Source organism: Paroedura picta, chromosome 1 (assembly GCF_049243985.1).
Source record: "Paroedura picta isolate Pp20150507F chromosome 1, Ppicta_v3.0, whole genome shotgun sequence".
In the NCBI taxonomy this organism is placed as follows: domain Eukaryota; kingdom Metazoa; phylum Chordata; class Lepidosauria; order Squamata; family Gekkonidae; genus Paroedura; species Paroedura picta.
This window is the reverse complement of record NC_135369.1, coordinates 53,457,030-53,475,230: the sequence shown is the minus strand read 5'-3', so window position 1 is coordinate 53,475,230 and position 18,201 is coordinate 53,457,030. Positions and strand designations below refer to the sequence as shown.

Here is an 18,201-nt window from a genome sequence, read left to right as displayed (position 1 = left end):
GAGTGGTGAGTTGTATATAGACTTATGGAAATGTATTGCACAGGCACAATAATTGCAGACATTAACTCCATAGTGTTTACACTGCTTGTTCTGGCAATTATGCCCTTTTTGTAAAGGACTACTCAATCCTTTCCTGATTTATAATAAGAGATTGCACAACACAATGAGTTTTATACTTGCTAATAGTGGGCTACTGCTAGTCACACTCTGTCAAGGCTGGGAAAGCATGCTTCCTTGCTTGGTCCCTTCCTATCCAGCAACAGGACTTCCGTCTTTGAAGGGTTGAGCTTCAGACGACTCTGCTTGAGCCACCTCGTCACTGCTTCCAGGCACATGGCTAAGGATTCTGGGGGAGAATCAGGGTGGTCATCCATCAGGAGGAAGAGCTGGGTGTCATCCGCATACTTGTGGCAACCCAGCCCAAACCCCTGCACCAGCTTAGCAAGAGTGCTTGTGAAGATGTTAAATAAAAATGGGAGAGAAGACTTCCCCCTGTGGGACTCCACATGTGAGCTGGAGATGGTTAGATACTCTCTTCTCCTGTTTCTACCTTCTGTCCATCTCCTGGAGGAAGGAGATCAGCCATTAGAGGGCTGTCCACCATATCCCGGCAACAGATGCATTAAGTTTCCTCTTTGAAATATGCCATGCAGCCATACAAAATGACCCTACAGAAAAATCCAGACTGCAGCTACTCAAAACAGTGGTCGGTCTACGATATTTATAGTGAGGATGATATTAGCTATTCAGTCGTGTCCAACTCTTGGCGATCTTATGTCTCGGCTGTCACCACATCTTTCAATCTTGTATAGCTTCTTTTAGTTGTATAATGCTCTGGGCAGCATCCATTTGCTCATGTCTAACCATTGTACATTTATAATAAGGATATGCAATTTTTAAAATGCATCACAGGGAAAATTCTTTTGTGATAATAATGCATTGGAAGAAGCAGCTGGCAAGAGAAATTTCATTTGGCTCAATCCAACAAATAACCACCTCTCTGACCTCAAAATTAACATTAGAAATTCACTGACTGGAGAAGAATTAGAACAGTTTTGCCAAGGGAGTGCTATTGCCAAGGAACCATCTACTCCATAGAAAACTCTGACTTGCAACAAAGCCACACGTGGTATCAGAACCTCACTCTCTCCTTTTCTTCTAGAGGGACAGCAGCAAGCCCTCACAAATACAGTGGTCTTTCCTTTGAACTAAAAATGTAAGTTATTCTATACCTAAACTTAAAGATATAGGCCTGGGTTCTTGGTAACCAAAATATACTGAAAATCCTTTCTTTTGTAAACCCAAGAAATTAGCCTTCAGGGTGAACTGTTTTGTATCTTAAACAACTGCTCACTGGGGAATTCACAAAAAAACACATGGGGAGGTTGGACTCAAGGAAACCCCAAATCTGAATCTTGGTTCAAGATTTTAATATGGTCGTTTATAAACACTGTAAACATCAGAAAACTTTAATCAGAAAAGAATTCCCAGAATACCTAAACGTTGTTCAAATGACTCCAGGAAAGCAACTTTTTGCTTTATCGTTTCAATGGTTTCTAGTAGTTGTCTGAGGTCAAATTTACTCTGCTGTCGGTTTGCCATTTGTACCAGCTGTCTCACTTGTGTTTCCAGGCAGGCAGATTTATCAACATGAGTAGCCAGAGACTTCAAGTGGGAGAAGGAGAAAAAGACATTAATGGAAAAAAGCCCACCCTAAATTACTTCATAATAAAAGAGATTTATTAAACTTTAAAATAAGCGATATTAATTATGTTTCCTCTTTTTAAGGTCATTTATATTTCAATTGACATGTCAATCATTCATCTGAAGTTTCATATTAAGCCATCAATCCCATTTTGATTCCTACAGATTTTGCTAGTCGTATTTTATCAAAGTGTGGAAACATTTGTTTTAACTCAAATGTAACTCAGTATTATAAAAATCAGCACAGTAGTAACAGTTCAGCCAAAAATATTGCTTATTAGTCTCTTGACTGTTGTACAAATTGACGGATGATAGGCTGCCTTCAAGAATAGCGAGCTTATGATAGACATAAAGATCTTGTTTCTGCTAAACAAGAGCCTGAAAAGGGCTTAAGAAAATTATATGTATGCAACTTTAGTAAAACAGGAATGCTGCTTTGTTGGAGCAGCTGCAGCAGTTTCTACCTCTAATATCAAGGAAAATAAAACAGAAGAATTTAATTGCACAATTACACTAAGTCTACCAAATAGACTTGGAAGGGTATAACTCATCTTAGAATGGCACTGTAAGGCCAATTATGCAGCAGGGTAGCATGCTCCATGGCTTTCCAAGAACGCACGGGGGAAGGAATCCCCCAATGCACACAGACTGTAACCAACGTTGTGTGTTTGCACGCACAACACCGGGGCTAGAACAGTCCATTGTGCCATACAGCGGTAGCAGGGGGGGGGGGATCGGGGGCATGGGAAACCACCCCATTCGCTTCTGTGGCGCGGCAAAGCTGACCTGGGTGTTTGGTGTCCCTGCAGGGACATCGTAGGCTATTATCCACAGGGCTGGCCTAGCAGGGCTGCTGATGGTGACTGCAGGCCATCCGAGGTTCTGATTTGCGCCAGGGCTGGGAGGTGGCCAGAATGGTGGTGATGTCATGCATAATCAGGGATTAGCCCTGCAGTCCTGTCACTACCAGCCCAGACTTTCCACCCTGTGCATAATCGGTCTAAGGGAACAATCCTATGCAGCTCTACTCAAAAGTAATTTCATGTTATTCAGTGAAGCTTACTTTCAGGAAAATATCCTTAGAATTTCAGTGTAACAGCACCATGGGGGGGTGGTGGAGGGGAGGGAGAGCATACAGGGAGCTGACAAGAGGCTTCACTAGTACATCTTTTGAGATGCATGTGTACAGCATCCAGGCATTGATGCATATTGGCAGGGTACTGATGTAGCAATGACATGGAGCAACACTGGCACAAGATGCTATGCTGGCAGGGAAAGGGATGGACTGAGGGGTGTGGTATGAGTTAGTTAGCTCCCTAAGTCCAAAAATACCCCCCACTCATGATGGAAAGTTATGCTATCAAAACTCACAGCATGGCCAATGGGACAGGGAAGAGAGGGTGCTTTGCTGTCTTCCTTGGGTTAGAGCCAAGTCCACGTCATATGGTTAATATGTGTCATTTCAAAACCCTAACAAGTATCCCATCTCTGGAGGGTCAATCTGAAGGTGTGACCATGCACTGATAGATGAGCAGAGGCAGAAATCCAGTTGCCCTGGCCTGGGAATCCACAATGACCTTAACCTACACCTTGCACAAGTCTGGGTGCTGCCTTATTTATTTATTTTTCAGGTTTTACCCTGCAGATCTCAGCAATTGTCATCTTGTGATGGTTTACAATATAAAACAATACACACGGTACACCCATAAAACCCCCATTAAAACATTCAAACAATATTGACAATATCAAGATGGCAGTATAAAATCTAATACTCCCAATCCACCTCAGCTGTTCCAGCCTAAGAACCAGTACTGCGGCCCTTGATGGTATGATTCGAGGGTACTCTGGTTGTCAGCGCTCAAGTTCCCACATAAGGTTAATGATGTGTGTGCATGTGTGTGTGTGTGTGAGCAACTTTAACAAAATGTAACTCGGAAATTCTGTCTATTTTTTCTTGGAAATGCTGAATAGGTTTTGAATCCCAAGGAAGTATTTCAGATACTTCCTGGTTATGACCTAGAATATGTGGGTAACAAAAAATATAAACACACAAGAAACAGAAGTTTAGAAAAAATCAGTTGATTCTTACTCTGACTTAAAATCCATTTTTGTTTACAGCAAACCATGATAAAAGATAAAAGAAGATCCAAGCTGAAATAAAGCTAGAAAATCTTGGGTCCATTTTCCTGGAGGAGTGAAGGTGTTAAGGAAGAATGAACTGATCTTACCTGAGTGCTTGCCAGCAAATTGCTATTTTTACCATACAGCTGTGTGAACTGCCTGAATTCTTTTTCACACTTTTTAACTGTATCAGTTAGTTGCTGGATTTTTAGCTCCTTATGTTCTAGGTTCTTATAAAGGTCAGAGATCTAAAAAGACAAGAGATCTATTTATTGATTTTTAATTTACAAACTAGTCTTTCTCCCAACAACTTAACATATTCAAAATCAATAACAAGTAAGATCAACAATAACTAAACAGCTACAGTTTAAAAAGATCTAAAACCAAATGGAGCCCATTTGGAATGCAATCAGGAGAGGCCCTTGGTCTTCTGGGAGGCTGTTCCACAAAACAGGATTGGCCTCTGAAAAAGTCTCTGAACAAGTGGTAGCTGAGTGCATGGGGAACATAGCCAAAATATGTTGCTATGACAAACACAGAATGGATTTCTACCAGCATATATGTTCATCCAGGTATATGGGCCACAGATTATGAAGAGCTTCAAAAGTCCTCACACCAGTCAGCTGACCAATGGCAGCTGGCCCTTGAACAGCCAGTGTTCTGACCTCTCTGTCTATGGCTGAAGGAAGGCATTTCAGCCAAATTAGGGCCCTGGTGCATGAAGGCTGGCCGGGGTTCCTTCAAAATAATTTAAAAAAAATGTTATTCAAAGGAATTAGAGCTACAGGTTTGAAATGTCAGTGTTAGAAATGTCAGTGTTAGAAGTTGTCAGTAGAATCTAATCCATACACAAAGCATACCAAATACAGCAGAAGACAAAATTACTATTTATCAGGACAAGATTATGTTTTACCAGAATAACAACATCACCCCACATTAATCACATCAGCACCCCTCCCACCAAGAAAACTGTTCACACAAGTAGTTTACCAAAAGAATTCCATTCAAGGCTGCATTACAAGTAGTTCATCTCCTGGGCAGTTGCATGTGTGAAACGGGCCTAAATAATATGGAGCACTAATAAAACCACCAGCAGACAGCCATAGATCTGGAGTACTAAATCATATATCCAGTCCCTTCTATACCAGCTTAGCCTTTCCTAGAATAACCTCTTTCTGCCTCCTGGGAAACCACTGTGCAGGGCTCAAGACTGGCAGGTAGCAGGTAGGAAAGTTTTCATGCCAATAAAACCTCTTCAAATGTTACTTGAAGAAAAGTTGGAAAGTATGCAAGAGGTTCTACATCTCACTGTCTTCCCCAAATCGAGTCACAGAAGCAGTTTTCTTCACTTTTCCTTCCTATGTCTATATACTGAGGAAACCGCAGTGATCTTGAGGAGCACTATGTTATCAGTCTCCAAGCTGGTAACACCATGATGCTCTCAAAGACCAAGGCAAGAATTACAAATATAGAGCCTCTTGTGGCGCAGAGTGGTAAGGCAGCCGTCTGACAGCTTTGCCCATGAGGCTGGGAGTTCAATCCCAGCAGCCGGCTCAAGGTTGACTCAGCCTTCCATCCTTCCGAGGTCGGTAAAATGAGTACCCAGCTTGCTGGGGGATAAACGGTCATGACTGGGGAAGGCACTGGCAAACCACCCCGTATTGAGTCTGCCAAGAAAACGCTAGAGGGCGTCACTCCAAGGGTCAGACATGACTCGGTGCTTGCACAGGGGATACCTTTACCTTTTTTATACTGCACTACTGGGAATACTGAAATGAAAGCTAGGTGTGGCAGAACAATTATCTCCTGTGTTTACTTATATATTTTACCCCATTTTGCCTTTCTCAGTATGGCATCCTCAAAGCAACTACCAATCAATGAAAAAACAAAACAACCTAACAACAACAAAAAAACAACTCAAAGCACACTTATAGCAGCACTAAAAGTCATCAGTTATTGCCCAGATGGTACCTAACAGGAACTCTACGAGGCAAGTAAAACAGCAGTCATCTCAATCTCCCAGGGTTCCAAGGGTTAGGAGCCACCATGCAAAAATGCAGCCGTGAATGCCAGACGAGTTTGTTGATTTCTCTAGAATGGCTGACGTCACATAGGAGACTACCAAACTCATTAATATCTGTGTTACTTGGCAATTTCCACTACCCAGAAAACTGAAGGTGATTTGAAGGACTGGTCTTCACTTTCACCTTTAGTCAATAGATTTTGCATCACTGCAAGTCCACAGTGGGAAGAAAAATAAACGTACATACATGGGAAGTGAGGCTTCTTTCAAAACACTTTTATCTTTCCTAAAAATATAATGTGTCCAACGTCCAAGTTAAAAGGTTTTGCAGGAAAATATCATTAATATTGTGCTAAACCTGATCTTCCAGCTTTGAGTTCTTGTCCAAGATCCGTAGCATGTGTTCTTTCAAAGAAATATTCTCATGTTCTGAAAGCTTTCCTCTTTTAATCTAGAATGAGAATACAAACAAAAGCAAGTTTAATGCATTTTAAGCCAAATTTGTTAATAAAAATGTCCCTTTCTGTACAGCTGAAGCTGGATGGCTATTCAATGTTATTCTGATTTAACACTAAAATAGATTGGAAGAGGAGTCACTGGTTAGCTGTGGTTTGGAGAGTATTTACAAGAAGAGGAAGAGCTGGATCTTATACGCCGCTTTTCTCTACCAGAAGGAGTCTCAAAGCGGCTTATAATCACCTTTCCTTTCCTCTCCCTACAACCCTGTGAGGTGGGTGAGGCTGAGAGAGCCCTGATATTACTGCTTGGTCAGAACAGCTTTATCAGTGCTGTGGTGAGCCCAAGGTCACCCAGCTGGCTGCATGTGGGGGAATGTAGAATCAAACCTGGCTCACCAGATTACAAGTCCATGCTCCTAACCACTACACCCAGCTAGCAAAGGATAAGTTTGCATTGTAATACTATACCTTTGTTAGACAACCATATGGTTTAAATGGACAATCAATTTCAACCTCAGGGCATACTCTGAGATGACTTTCTACCTGCAAGTAATAACACACAGGAAGATAAACATTAATTCAGCATTACCAGGGGGAAGGGACAGATTTCTTGATAATCCTGCAAAAGTGATATGAAAAGAAACAAGATGATGTCAAGATCAATAATAGAATGTCCAGTTGTTGTCAACAACTACGATGGATTCACACAGGTAGGGCCGACAAGGTCACACAATTGCTATTATGAATAAACAAAAGCATAATAAACTTTCTAACAAATGCAAGGTAATGATATACAAGATTATGCCAACTCTTAATGAATGAAAAACATTTCTATACCTCTTTTGTTAAAATCATCTGCTTGCAGCCATGGGGACAAATTAAGGGATAACGAGGACAATCAGTTTTCTCATGGACCTGGAAATAATAGTGAGAGAATTGTTATTCAAATTGATAAAAGAACCGAAGTATATCTCTTTCATTCTACACTATTGAAACCAAAAAGCAGAAGAGGTCATGGGCGCAATTTACCAGGTATCTCCTAAGCAAGCCACAATAGAATTAATAGGAATAACACTAGAAGCCAGTAGTGTTCTTGCAAGAACTGTATTTGAGCAAGATTCATTGTTCCAATGGAACTCATGAAAGAGACTATATATTCTCCACCAGCTGCAATGGTTGCCAGTTGAATTCCGGACCAGACTAAAGGTTCTGGTTATTACCTTCAAGGCCATACGAGGTCAGGGCCCAGTGTACCTGAGGGATCGCCTCCCCGCCTATGCCCCCAAAAGAGCTCTGCGCTCCACTGCCACCAACCAGCTAAGGATCCCTGGCCCTAAAGAAGTCCGCCTGGTCTCAACTAGGGCCAGAGCATTCTCTGTTCTGCCCCCCACCTAGTGGAACGAGCTCCTGGAGGAGATCAGGGCCCTGATGGAGCTTAAACAGTTCCGCAGGGCCTGCAAAAAGGAGCTCTTCCGCCAGGCATTTGGTTGAGACAAGACGCAATCAACAGCGACTGAAAGGCCTCTGCTAGCCCCCTGCCCCCACCTCAGAATTCCACCAACATGCTCTGGACCTGTTTGTATTGTTGCACTGCTGTATTGTCTATATTATTTATACTGTTACATTGTTATACGGTTACAGCCATTAGTTATCATTGTAAAGTTATTCACATGTTTATAGATTGTTTTATGTAGTTTGTTCTTATGTAAACCGCCCTGAGCCCCCGGGGAAGGAAGGAAGGAAGGAAGGAAGGAAGGAAGGAAGGAAGGAAGGAAGGAAGGAAGGAAGGAAGGAAGGAAGGAAGGAAGGAAGGAAGGAAGGAAGGAAGGAAGGAAGGAAGGAAGGAAGGAAGGAAGGAAAATGTAATGTAATGTAATGTAATGTAATGTAATATAAGGCATATCTTTATGTCTAATTATGGTTCCAGCACATGGATCATAAAATTCACACAATGGGACTATGTAATTATAACGGGATTTCTCTGCATACCTGGAAGAACTTTCTGGCATGCAGAAGAATTCCCAAACTTTAAGAATGAGGAGTTAATCCCTCACATGGAAAATGCCAATTAAGACCTTGTAAAGCATCATGAGAGCAAACTCAGGACTGTGGGATTCTCGAGCAGCTAAGACCTCTGGAGCCTGGGTCCAAGGAACTCCAGCGAGAACTCTGGTGTGCGTGTGAGAAATGGCAAGCAGTGGAAGAAGTACAAAAAGAAGTAGAAAACGAAGTAGAAAAAGGTAGAGAAAGTGTGGGAGGAGAAGGGGGTAGCTAGGTAGCTAGGATTTCTTTCCCTACAATTTGTGCGGATTCCCAGCTTGTAATTTATAATTTACATAGTGCAGCCTCCTGTCATCTTCTGCAGAAGGAAGATAGATATACATTTGGAAATCTGGACAGAAAATAGCAACAATACCCACTCTTGTCAAACAGTGGAAAAAGCATATTTCAATGGGCAAAAATTTTCATTTGCTATAATTACTGCAGAGAACTTGAAAAGAATTCTGTCTTCTTGCACCTAACCTTTTAGGCTGTTTAATGAACACAGCCAATTTTTCTGTCTATTACAGAATGTTGGGATGGGTGAATAAAAAAAAGACAGGATAGTGTTTTAATTGTATGGAACTCTCACAGAAGTGTTTTCAGTTATACTGTCTCTGGCTTTTCCTGATGATAGAATAGCAGCACTTTGGGTCTGGTGCCCATTTATAGCTTCTGGGCCTCAGAAAATATCACTCTACTGATTGCTGAGGCTTCCTGTATTTCAAATCTACCACTGAAAAATTTCAATATATAAATACCTTCCCATTACTGACTTAAAAGTTTATAGACCGATCATGCATGGCGGCAGCCATGCCGGGCTGCTGCCGTTCCAGTGTGCTGGCGTAAAAAGCTCCGCCATCCCCACGGGGCATTCCAGGCACATGCAGGCCGCTGCACAATGGCCCAGTGCACACAATGTGGGGCCAGGAGCACACGTAAGCTACGACAGTGGCTGGGGGGGATCGGGAGCAGGGGGCCCTGATGCAGGATGGTGGGGAGCAGCATGCTGCTCTCCCACCATGGCGGGGGTGGGGGGGTCACCCATGTTGGCTCCGTGGATTCACAGAGCCGGCAGGGATGCTGTAGGTCAGGGGAGGAGCAGGGCCAAAATCCCAGCTCCTCTGATTATGCACGGGGCTCGTTCGGACTGGACCCCCGCCTGCTCCCTTGGGAGTCCCAGGACTCCAGAAGAACCCACGTTCCGTTAACACGGGTCTTCCAAGGGCGCGGCCCAGGCCCTGGTTGGCAGTGGCAGCGTGCATAATCGGGGATTTTCTCCAATGCCCTGCTGCCTCCAGGGCGAGTGTTCCGGCCCGTGCATAATCAGTTATAGTGTGGACAGCTTTATCCTGATTATCTCCAATACTGTGATAGATTATAATGAAGGAAGTGATTATTGGAGTACGTACAGCTCAAGGCACTTTGTATTTTCTACAGCAATTTGCAGGCAAAATAATATAAACTGACAAGACATTTTATTACATCTTACCTGTAAACTAATTAAAATTACAGGTTGATTACAATGTTGGCACAGTTCTTTTCGATAGCAGCACTGTGAATCTACATGGTCTTTCAAATCCTTTTGAAGAACTTTTTTGCAACAACCTTCATTGATACACTGCACACTTTCAAACAAACACTGCTGTAGGTGGTCCTATAAAACATGACGTGGTATCATATTATTTACATTGTAAAGCAAACAAATATGCAAAGGATGCAGGCAGCACCTCTCTGAATTTATTTACAGCCTACTACTCTCTCTGAGACGCCAATACAAATAGAAGTAGTACAAACAGTAACATACACAGAACCAACAAAACTGACAAAACAACAGATTTCTTACTACAGGCTGGAGGCTTTTATCTGTGTTGGTTTTCTATGTAGCCTCATCCTTTCACCAATTCAGTTTTTCCATGAAAAGAGCAACTTTGGGAACAATATATGCTTTTTGCCTCAGGAACACTGGAAACTTCACCAAGATCCTGTTTGTGTTTTTGAAAAATGTTGGCTCTGATTCAGGAAGGCATAATTCATTAACAGAAAGAGGTTTCCATACATAGGTCATTCTTTCTAAAAATAAATGCCCTATTGGATAAAGGGGAAAAGACTCCCATCCAGCCTTTCTAGTCTAAGTACATGTCCCAGGAATCCAAGTGCATGACATAAAACTGTTCTGATTGTTGAGTCTAATTGTGGGAGAAGGAAGAACTTGGATACTCTTACCCTGTTTCTCCAAACACAAACACAGGGATCACAGATTGGGTAGAGAGGATTGGCTGGATACCTAAGTGTGTCCTCACAACTACATGGGCTAAACTAAAGTACTAGAACACACAGGTTCATTCCTGGATAAGGATGGACACAAACAAAAATATTCCAGTTTGGGGCAGGCCTGAACTGAACCCCAAACCAAACAAAAATGCCCCAAATTGAACTGGCCAGTTGACCCCTTTTCTCCCAGCTGCGGAGAAAGGTGGTGGTTGCCTGGGAAGGATTAAACGGCTGGGAGCCATTAACCTGTCCATTTCGCTTCTCTCACTTAGAGGCATGGGGGGGGGGAGGCAAAAAGAACCAGCAGAACGGCTTGCAGCCTTTTCAGCCTAACAGCAAACAGGTGTACCCACCCTGCTGTTAGGCTGAAATGGCTGCAAACCATTTAACCTACAGGTTTCGCTTCCATGCACTTTGAAGTAGGGGAAGAGGGAAAGAGGGCTCACAGCCATTTCACCAATAAATTTTGCTTCCCCCTGCTTGGAAGTGGTGTGGAGCAAAATGTACACTTTAAATGGTTCATAGCCATTTAAATCTGAATTGACGACAGCCTTGCTCAGCAGTTGAGTTTAAATGGCTTGAACTACTGAACCAATCCAGACAATGTCTGGAGGCTATGAACTGGGCCAAGTTCAGTCTGAATTTTAGCTTGTGAACCAGTTTGTACCCATCCCTATTCCTAGAATATCAGTATCTTTATTTACTGTGCATTCTTACTACACACATTAGCATCCTCCTAATCATCATCATAATGAAAATAAAAGGAGAAGATTTAACATTTGTCAGTTTGTTGCTCTGACCACAACAAAACACCATGTAACATCTGACTGACATTAAAACACAGGAATAGATACCTGGTATCGACCCAGAGATGTTTTTGCTTTGCAGGCAGGAAAATTTCTGCAAAATACTTGCAAATTGAGAACTTCCCGTTTACAGCAATTGTCTTTGAAGATCTAAATTTTAAAAAAAGCTTACTTCAACAATGTGTGATCACTCTTTTAAGATAAGAGTTATTGAAGTGAAAGTAAAACCAAGTTCCCTGATGGGGTTATTACAGGCTAGGCAAGCTTCTGGCATTGTGAACTTCGAAAGTGAGGCCCATATTAATTTCAGACTCCAGGAGTCAAAGGCTTGAAGAAGGAACTGGGCAGAGAACACACTACCAATGCCCCAGAAAGGTTTCTATTTATTTTCAAAGCAAGCTCAAGTTGATGGTTTTGAATAAGCCATCAAGGATTTATGCTCTCTGGTTCCATGGGTAGTGTTATTTATTTATTTGATTTCTATACAAGACTGTCTCAGGGAGCTTTAAAGCATAACAATAAAACTGTAAATAGCAGTTAAACATCAAAATGAACCACGACACTGACTGAACAGCTCTGCTCCCTTCACAGTCACTGTGGGAAAGGATTATGGAGGAGGACACTATTGGTGGTATCATTGACTCCAACTAAATGCCTGGTGGAAGAGCTCCATTTTGTAGGTCCAGAACTGAGGCAGTTCCTGTAGGGTCTGCAGCTCTTCTGGGAGCTCATTTCACCAGACTGGGCCCAGGACCAAGAAGGCCCTGGCCCTTGTTGCACATATTTTGGGCCAGGGATCGCCAGCCTGTTTGCATTGCCAGAGCAGACTATTCTTTGGGAGATATAGTCAGTAAGGCTCATGAAATGGGACCTTATTGCCTCCTTCCCACCAAAGCTGATGTTCACTGAGCCAGAGAGCCTTCACAAACTCCATGGGTGATGAAATAGGGGGAACCTGGCAAAATATTAAGGAGCATTTTCTTCCTCATACTAGGCTATTTAAGATCAAACAAGAGATTCCTGATGTACAAGCAAAGGCTGGTAGACAGGCATGCAAGTGGTAGGCATTAAATACTGAATTATTCTGAAATATCAGTCACCAGTGCACCAACCATCCCCTCCTATGTGCACTGGACTTGCTGTCGCTGTGATACATGCAGTGCAGCATGCCCAGCTGTCGCTGATACAGTGAAGACCTCCCATGCTCCACATGCTCCAAGTGGTTATTCTTCTAAAAGCACCTGGTAAGCTGTGCACTAAAATAGAAGAAGCAGATGACACAAAAACTGTACATGAGGTACAGTAAATACTGTTTTTATGATGGATAATTTGATTTTTAATTTAAATAAATGTTTAAGGAAGTTTTAAAACAATTTATTTACATTTTAATTATATATATAATCTATCTTACCCACAGTTCACTACTAGTGTGAACACATTCAAAAAATTAAAAGACTAAATGTCTCTTATTTACAAACTAAACATCCCCTATCCACCCATGATCCCCAAATCTTCTTTAAGAAATGCCCATTAAAACCAACAAAACACCCTCTGAAGCAAAACTGCCTCACAGCACTTTGTGAAAATTGCCTCCCAATGCCTGTCTCACCTCCTCTTGGAGGCCATTCCAAAGATGGAGCTGCAGGAGAAGCATCCAGATGACGCTAAACATAGAATCTGTGCTTACCATTTTGTACCATCACTCAGCAATAGCCATATAAGCTGAAATTCTTTCCTTACCTCCTCAAGCTTTATTATTTCTTTGTCTACAGGACAGGTAGGTACCGTGCTCAGTTCTCTAAAGAGATATACAGGCAAAAAGATTATCTCACATTACATTCAGTTAAAATGTCAGCATTCCTACGGAGAAAATTGAAATTACTTGCCTATTTCGATAAATGTAATATTTTTCCAACTCCCAGATTTATATCAACAGAGGCTTTTAAAGATTCCTTGGATCTTAGTTTTGTTGGTTATGAGGCACAAGTTTTTCAACATTAGCTTTTCTCAACAAATTCCATACTCATGATTATGTAACTTTAGTTTTAAATACAATCTCTAGATACCACTATACAGCATACATCTCTTTAAATAGAAACTCTGCTATCATGTTGCCATGCCAAAGGGAAAATGCCAAAGGGAATGAAGTTAGCCAAGTTCAGAGAAAGGCCAACAATCCAGCAAGCAGCTTAATTGTTCAAAAACAAAACAAAACCCTTTCACCATTCAGAAGATCATCTACATATGCTAAATGGGGTATATAATGGGGTAAACCCCCTTCAAGGATCGCTGCTTTGCGTGGCAAGGGGGCTTGCGTAGTTCAGTGAAGCTATAGTTCAGATCATCAGCTTCTTGTGGCAAAATTTAGGCTTAAATTGAAGAAAGTAGGGAAAAGCACTAGGCCACTCAGGTATGAACTAAATCATATCCGCGATGAATATACAGTAGAGGTGACAAATAGATTTAAGGAATTAGATCTGATAGACAGGTTCGCGACATTGTACAAGAGGCAGCAACTAAAACCATCCCAAAGAAAAAGAAATGCAAGAAATCAAAATGGCTGTCTGAGGAAGCTTTACAAATAGCTAAGGAGAGAAGGGAAGTGAAAGGCAAGGGAGAAAGAGAAAGATACACCCAATTGAATGCAGAATTCCAGAGAAAAGCTAGAAGAGATAAGAATGCCTTCTTAAATGAACAGTGCAAACAAATAGAAGAAAACAATAGAATGGGGAGGACCAGAGATCTTTTCAAGAAAATTGGAGATGTGAAGAAAACGTTTCATGCAAAGATGGGTATGATAAGGGACCAAAATGGTAGGGACCTCACAGAAGCAGAAGAGATTAAACAAAGGTGGCAAAATTATACAGAAGAAATATACAAGAGTGAGCTTAACATCCCTGATGACCACGATGGGTCAGACATCCAGGAATGTGAAGTCAAATGGACCTTAGGAAGTCTGAGCAACAATAAAACTAGTGGTGGTGACAGCATTCCAGTTGAACTATTCAAAATCTTAAAGGACGATGCAGTAAAAGTGCTACACTCAATATGCCAGCAAATTTGGAAAACTCAACAATGGCCACTGGATTGGAAAAGGTCAGTTTACATTCCAATCCCAAAGAAAGGCAATGCCAAAGAATGTTCAAACTACCGCACCATTGCACTAATTTCTCATGCTAGCAAAGTTATGCTCAAAATCCTACAAGCTAGGCTCCAGCAATATGTGGACCGAGAACTTCCAGAAGTACAGGCAGGATTTCGAAGAGGCAGAGGAACTAGAGATCAAATTGCCAACATACGCTGAATCATGGAGAAAGCTAGGGTGTTCCAGAAGAACATCTACTTCTGCTTCATTGACTATGCTAAAGCCTTTGATTGTGTGGAGCACAACAAATTGTGGCAAGTTCTTAAAGAGATGGGAATACCAGAGCATCTTATTTGTCTCTTGAGAAATTTATATGCAGGTCAAGAAGCAACAGTGAAAACTGAACATGAAATCACTGATTGGTTCAAAATTGAGAAAGGAGTTCGGCAAGGCTGTATACTGTCGCCTTGCCTATTTAACCTGTATGCGGAGCACATCATGAGAAAGGCGGGATTAGAGGAGTCACAAATTGGGATCAAGATTGCAGGGAGAAATATCAACAACCTCAGATATGCAGATGATACCACTCTAATGGCAGAAAGTGAAGAGGAACTAAAGAGCCTGTTGATGCGGGTGAAGGAGGAGAGTGCAAAAGTTGGCTTGAAACTCAACATCAAGAAAACAAAGATCATGGCATCCGGCCCTCTCAATTCCTGGCAAATAGATGGGGAAGAAATGGAGATAGTGACATATTTTATTTTCCTGGGCTCCAAGATCACTGCAGATGGGGACTGCAGCAAAAAAGTTAAAAGACGCTTGCTCCTGGGGAGGAAAGCTATGGCAAATCTAGACAGCATCCTAAAAAGCAGAGGCATCACCCTGCCAACAAAAGTGCGTTTAGTCAAGGCTATGGTCTTCCCAGTTGCAATGTATGGCTGCGAAAGTTGGACCATAAGGAAGGCCGAGCGTCAAAGAATTGAGGCTTTTGAACTCTGGTGCTGGAGAAGACTCTTGCGAGTCCCTTGAACTGCAAGGTGAACAAAACGGTCATTCCTAGAGGAGATCAGCCCTGACTGCTCTTTAGAAGGCCAGATCCTGAAGATGAAACTCAAATACTTTGGCCACCTCATGAGAAGGAAGGACTCCCTGGAGAAGAGCCTAATGCTGGGAGCGATCGAGGGCAAAAGAAGAAGGGGACGACAGAGAATGAGGTGGCTGGATGGAGTCACTGAAGCAGTCGGTGCAAACTTAAATGGACTCCGGGGAATGGTAGAGGACAGGAAGACCTGGAGGATCATTGTCCATGGGATCGCGATGGGTCGGACACGACTTCGCACCTAACAACAACAACAATGGGGTAAAAGATATACTTGAAATCATGTGAAATATTACCAACCCATGTAGGAACTACAGCTTCTAAATTATGCCAATCTCAGAATAAAATAATAAAATAAAGGCAAGTAAAGTGATTCATCAAATTAGATTCATCTTTCTAATTAATATGACTCCTAAAATCCACTTAGTGTCACTTTGGAACACTGCCTACATTTCAGTTTCACTCTGAGGCCTTAAGTGAAAACCCCTGGACCAGCATTTTAGGAAGGAAACAAAAGATGCATCTAATCAAATATACAGTGAAACTCATGAGTCATAAGTCATAGGGTAATTTAATGAGAGATTCAAGTCTCAATTATAAATGTACTGTACCTCTACAATGAGGACATAATTATGCACAGTTATATTCTAAATGCTCATAATTTCACCATTGTCATTTTCAAGTACTGGAAAAATCATACCATAATCTACCTTTCTCTACAGTAAAAGAACTACTGACAACAGATAACATGCCAGTGTCTGTTCACATAAGTAGGCAAACCAACATCATAAGACGAGCACAGTCCTGTCATTGTTAAGTATATCCAACTCCCATTTATTTTAATGGAGGATTTAAGTACATGCATTTTATCTCTTCCACTGAAATAAAATGGGGCTTTAAAATGGTTAATTTGGTACGGATTATACTTTTACCTCCATCAGATTGCTGAAAAATTAACTTATTGAGAATCTACTTTGAATTTAAACAGCAGTTTCTTTATTAGTTTACATTAAAGAAATCATATTATTTAAGATCAGGCCATAAAATGGCTCCCAGGAAAATATATAAAAATCTCAATTTTAAAAGTACAAAATAACAAAACATAATCAGTAAAAGCCAACAAAAGTGAAACAAACAAACAAAAAAGGAAGTGATGGAGCCCACTGGCTTTCATGTTGGTAAAAGAGGGAGGAGAGAACCCCTAGCAGGCTTATGCTGAGGACTGTGGGGATTGCTTGAACAAATGCTATGTGGGACTGCATTGGAAGGGAATGAGGTAAAAGGAAGAAATAGACCAGTAGGGTTCAACCCATAGAAATGGAATCTTTCCATTACTTGTAAAGGAGTCCTCGGGGCTTTAGAGATGCATGGCATCCTCTGAAGAATACAGAGCAGAAGGGAACTAATGCTTCATTTACTTTAGTGCCCCTTCACAAATCAGTACCATGAGGCAACATAGCTGGGGGAGGGAAGAGAAAAATAATAGAACTGAGCAAATATAAATATTTAGATAAATAATTCTTACTTCAAAGAGGTAATGCAGCTCTGGCAAAACCTGTGTCCACATCCTGTCTGGTGAGGATTATGAAGGACTAGATGGCAATGGGCACATCTATATCGTTCCTCTAAGCTTTCTACAAATTGATAGTCAACATCAGGCTCAAAATCCAGAGAAACAGCACTGGTAGAATTCTCGTGAGTGTATGGGCTCAGCAAGTTTCCAAAGAGGTCTTCAGAGGCCATGGACACTCAGCTATAAAACACAAGCACAGGAGATACTAGTTGGATACAAATGCATTCAATTACCATACAGAGTATAATTTAAAATGCTGACATACATTTGAATATTTTTTCACTGAAAGCTTCAGCACAGATCTCTTATGCAAATACAATTTCAGTTACTGAAGAACACTAAAGTTACTGTCAAGGGACTATAATGAATAATCAATTAGCAGAGCACTTAAAAAATTAACACAGTATTTTCAACTCTCCTGAGTCTATAACTAAAAACAATTTCCTCAGTAGAAAGGTTTCTTCATGGTTTCTAAAGCAATATTGTTTCTCAAAAGAACTGTGATTAACTTGGTACAAACTAGCACCATAACTTTTGTTGAATTGATACTGTCTACCCCAGATTTAAAAAAAAGATTCCAAGATCTTCAGGTGGTCTTTTGTTTGCCAGATTAGTAACATTTGCTATTATAATATACTCACTTAATTTTTTAAATCACATGTCTAAATCTGGTAGCTCTTTTTGCTTCCATCTCAGTGCAATTAAAAGTCAAGCATTGGAAGGTATAAATTATCAATGATTACCGATCTTAAAAAATATGCTCTGCTTCTGTGCCTCCCAAAGCATACCACTGTACACTCTCAGAATACTAGATGACAGTCCATGGGTCTGACCCATTAAGGAAATTTTATGCTCTTAAGCATACCCTAGTCGGGAAAATTTTTAAGTCCCTGTGCTCTAAGCTATGGTTCTAACAACTAAATGAAATCATTACTCAATAGTTCACTATAAAAAAATAGCTCACTATAAAAAATGTTGAGTGCTATGTGCCAATTTAATACAACTATCCCATCAACGTTTC

The 18,201-nt window shown here is 41.2% G+C and overlaps 1 protein-coding gene across 4 annotated transcripts in view; it reads right to left on the bottom strand.

Annotated features, from left to right (window-relative positions):
* Positions 1–18,201, bottom strand: part of TRAF5 (TNF receptor associated factor 5) — a 42,304-nt gene that overhangs the window by 3,253 nt on the left and 20,850 nt on the right. For 3 of the 4 annotated variants that reach the window (XM_077338457.1, XM_077338464.1, XM_077338449.1), the window contains 9 exons: positions 17,133–17,360; positions 13,167–13,224; positions 11,475–11,576; positions 9,839–10,003; positions 7,144–7,221; positions 6,775–6,849; positions 6,207–6,299; positions 3,933–4,073; positions 1,497–1,665 (listed from right to left, as the gene is read on the bottom strand). In XM_077338457.1, the coding sequence (XP_077194572.1) occupies positions 1,497–1,665; positions 3,933–4,073; positions 6,207–6,299; positions 6,775–6,849; positions 7,144–7,221; positions 9,839–10,003; positions 11,475–11,576; positions 13,167–13,224; positions 17,133–17,350 (1,099 nt within the window). In that variant the 5' untranslated portion in view covers positions 17,351–17,360. Of the gene's footprint in view, positions 1–1,496; positions 1,666–3,932; positions 4,074–6,206; positions 6,300–6,774; positions 6,850–7,143; positions 7,222–9,838; positions 10,004–11,474; positions 11,577–12,538; positions 12,683–13,166; positions 13,225–17,132; positions 17,361–18,201 lie in introns of those variants that run through there. The other variant, XM_077338475.1, reaches the window with a different exon arrangement.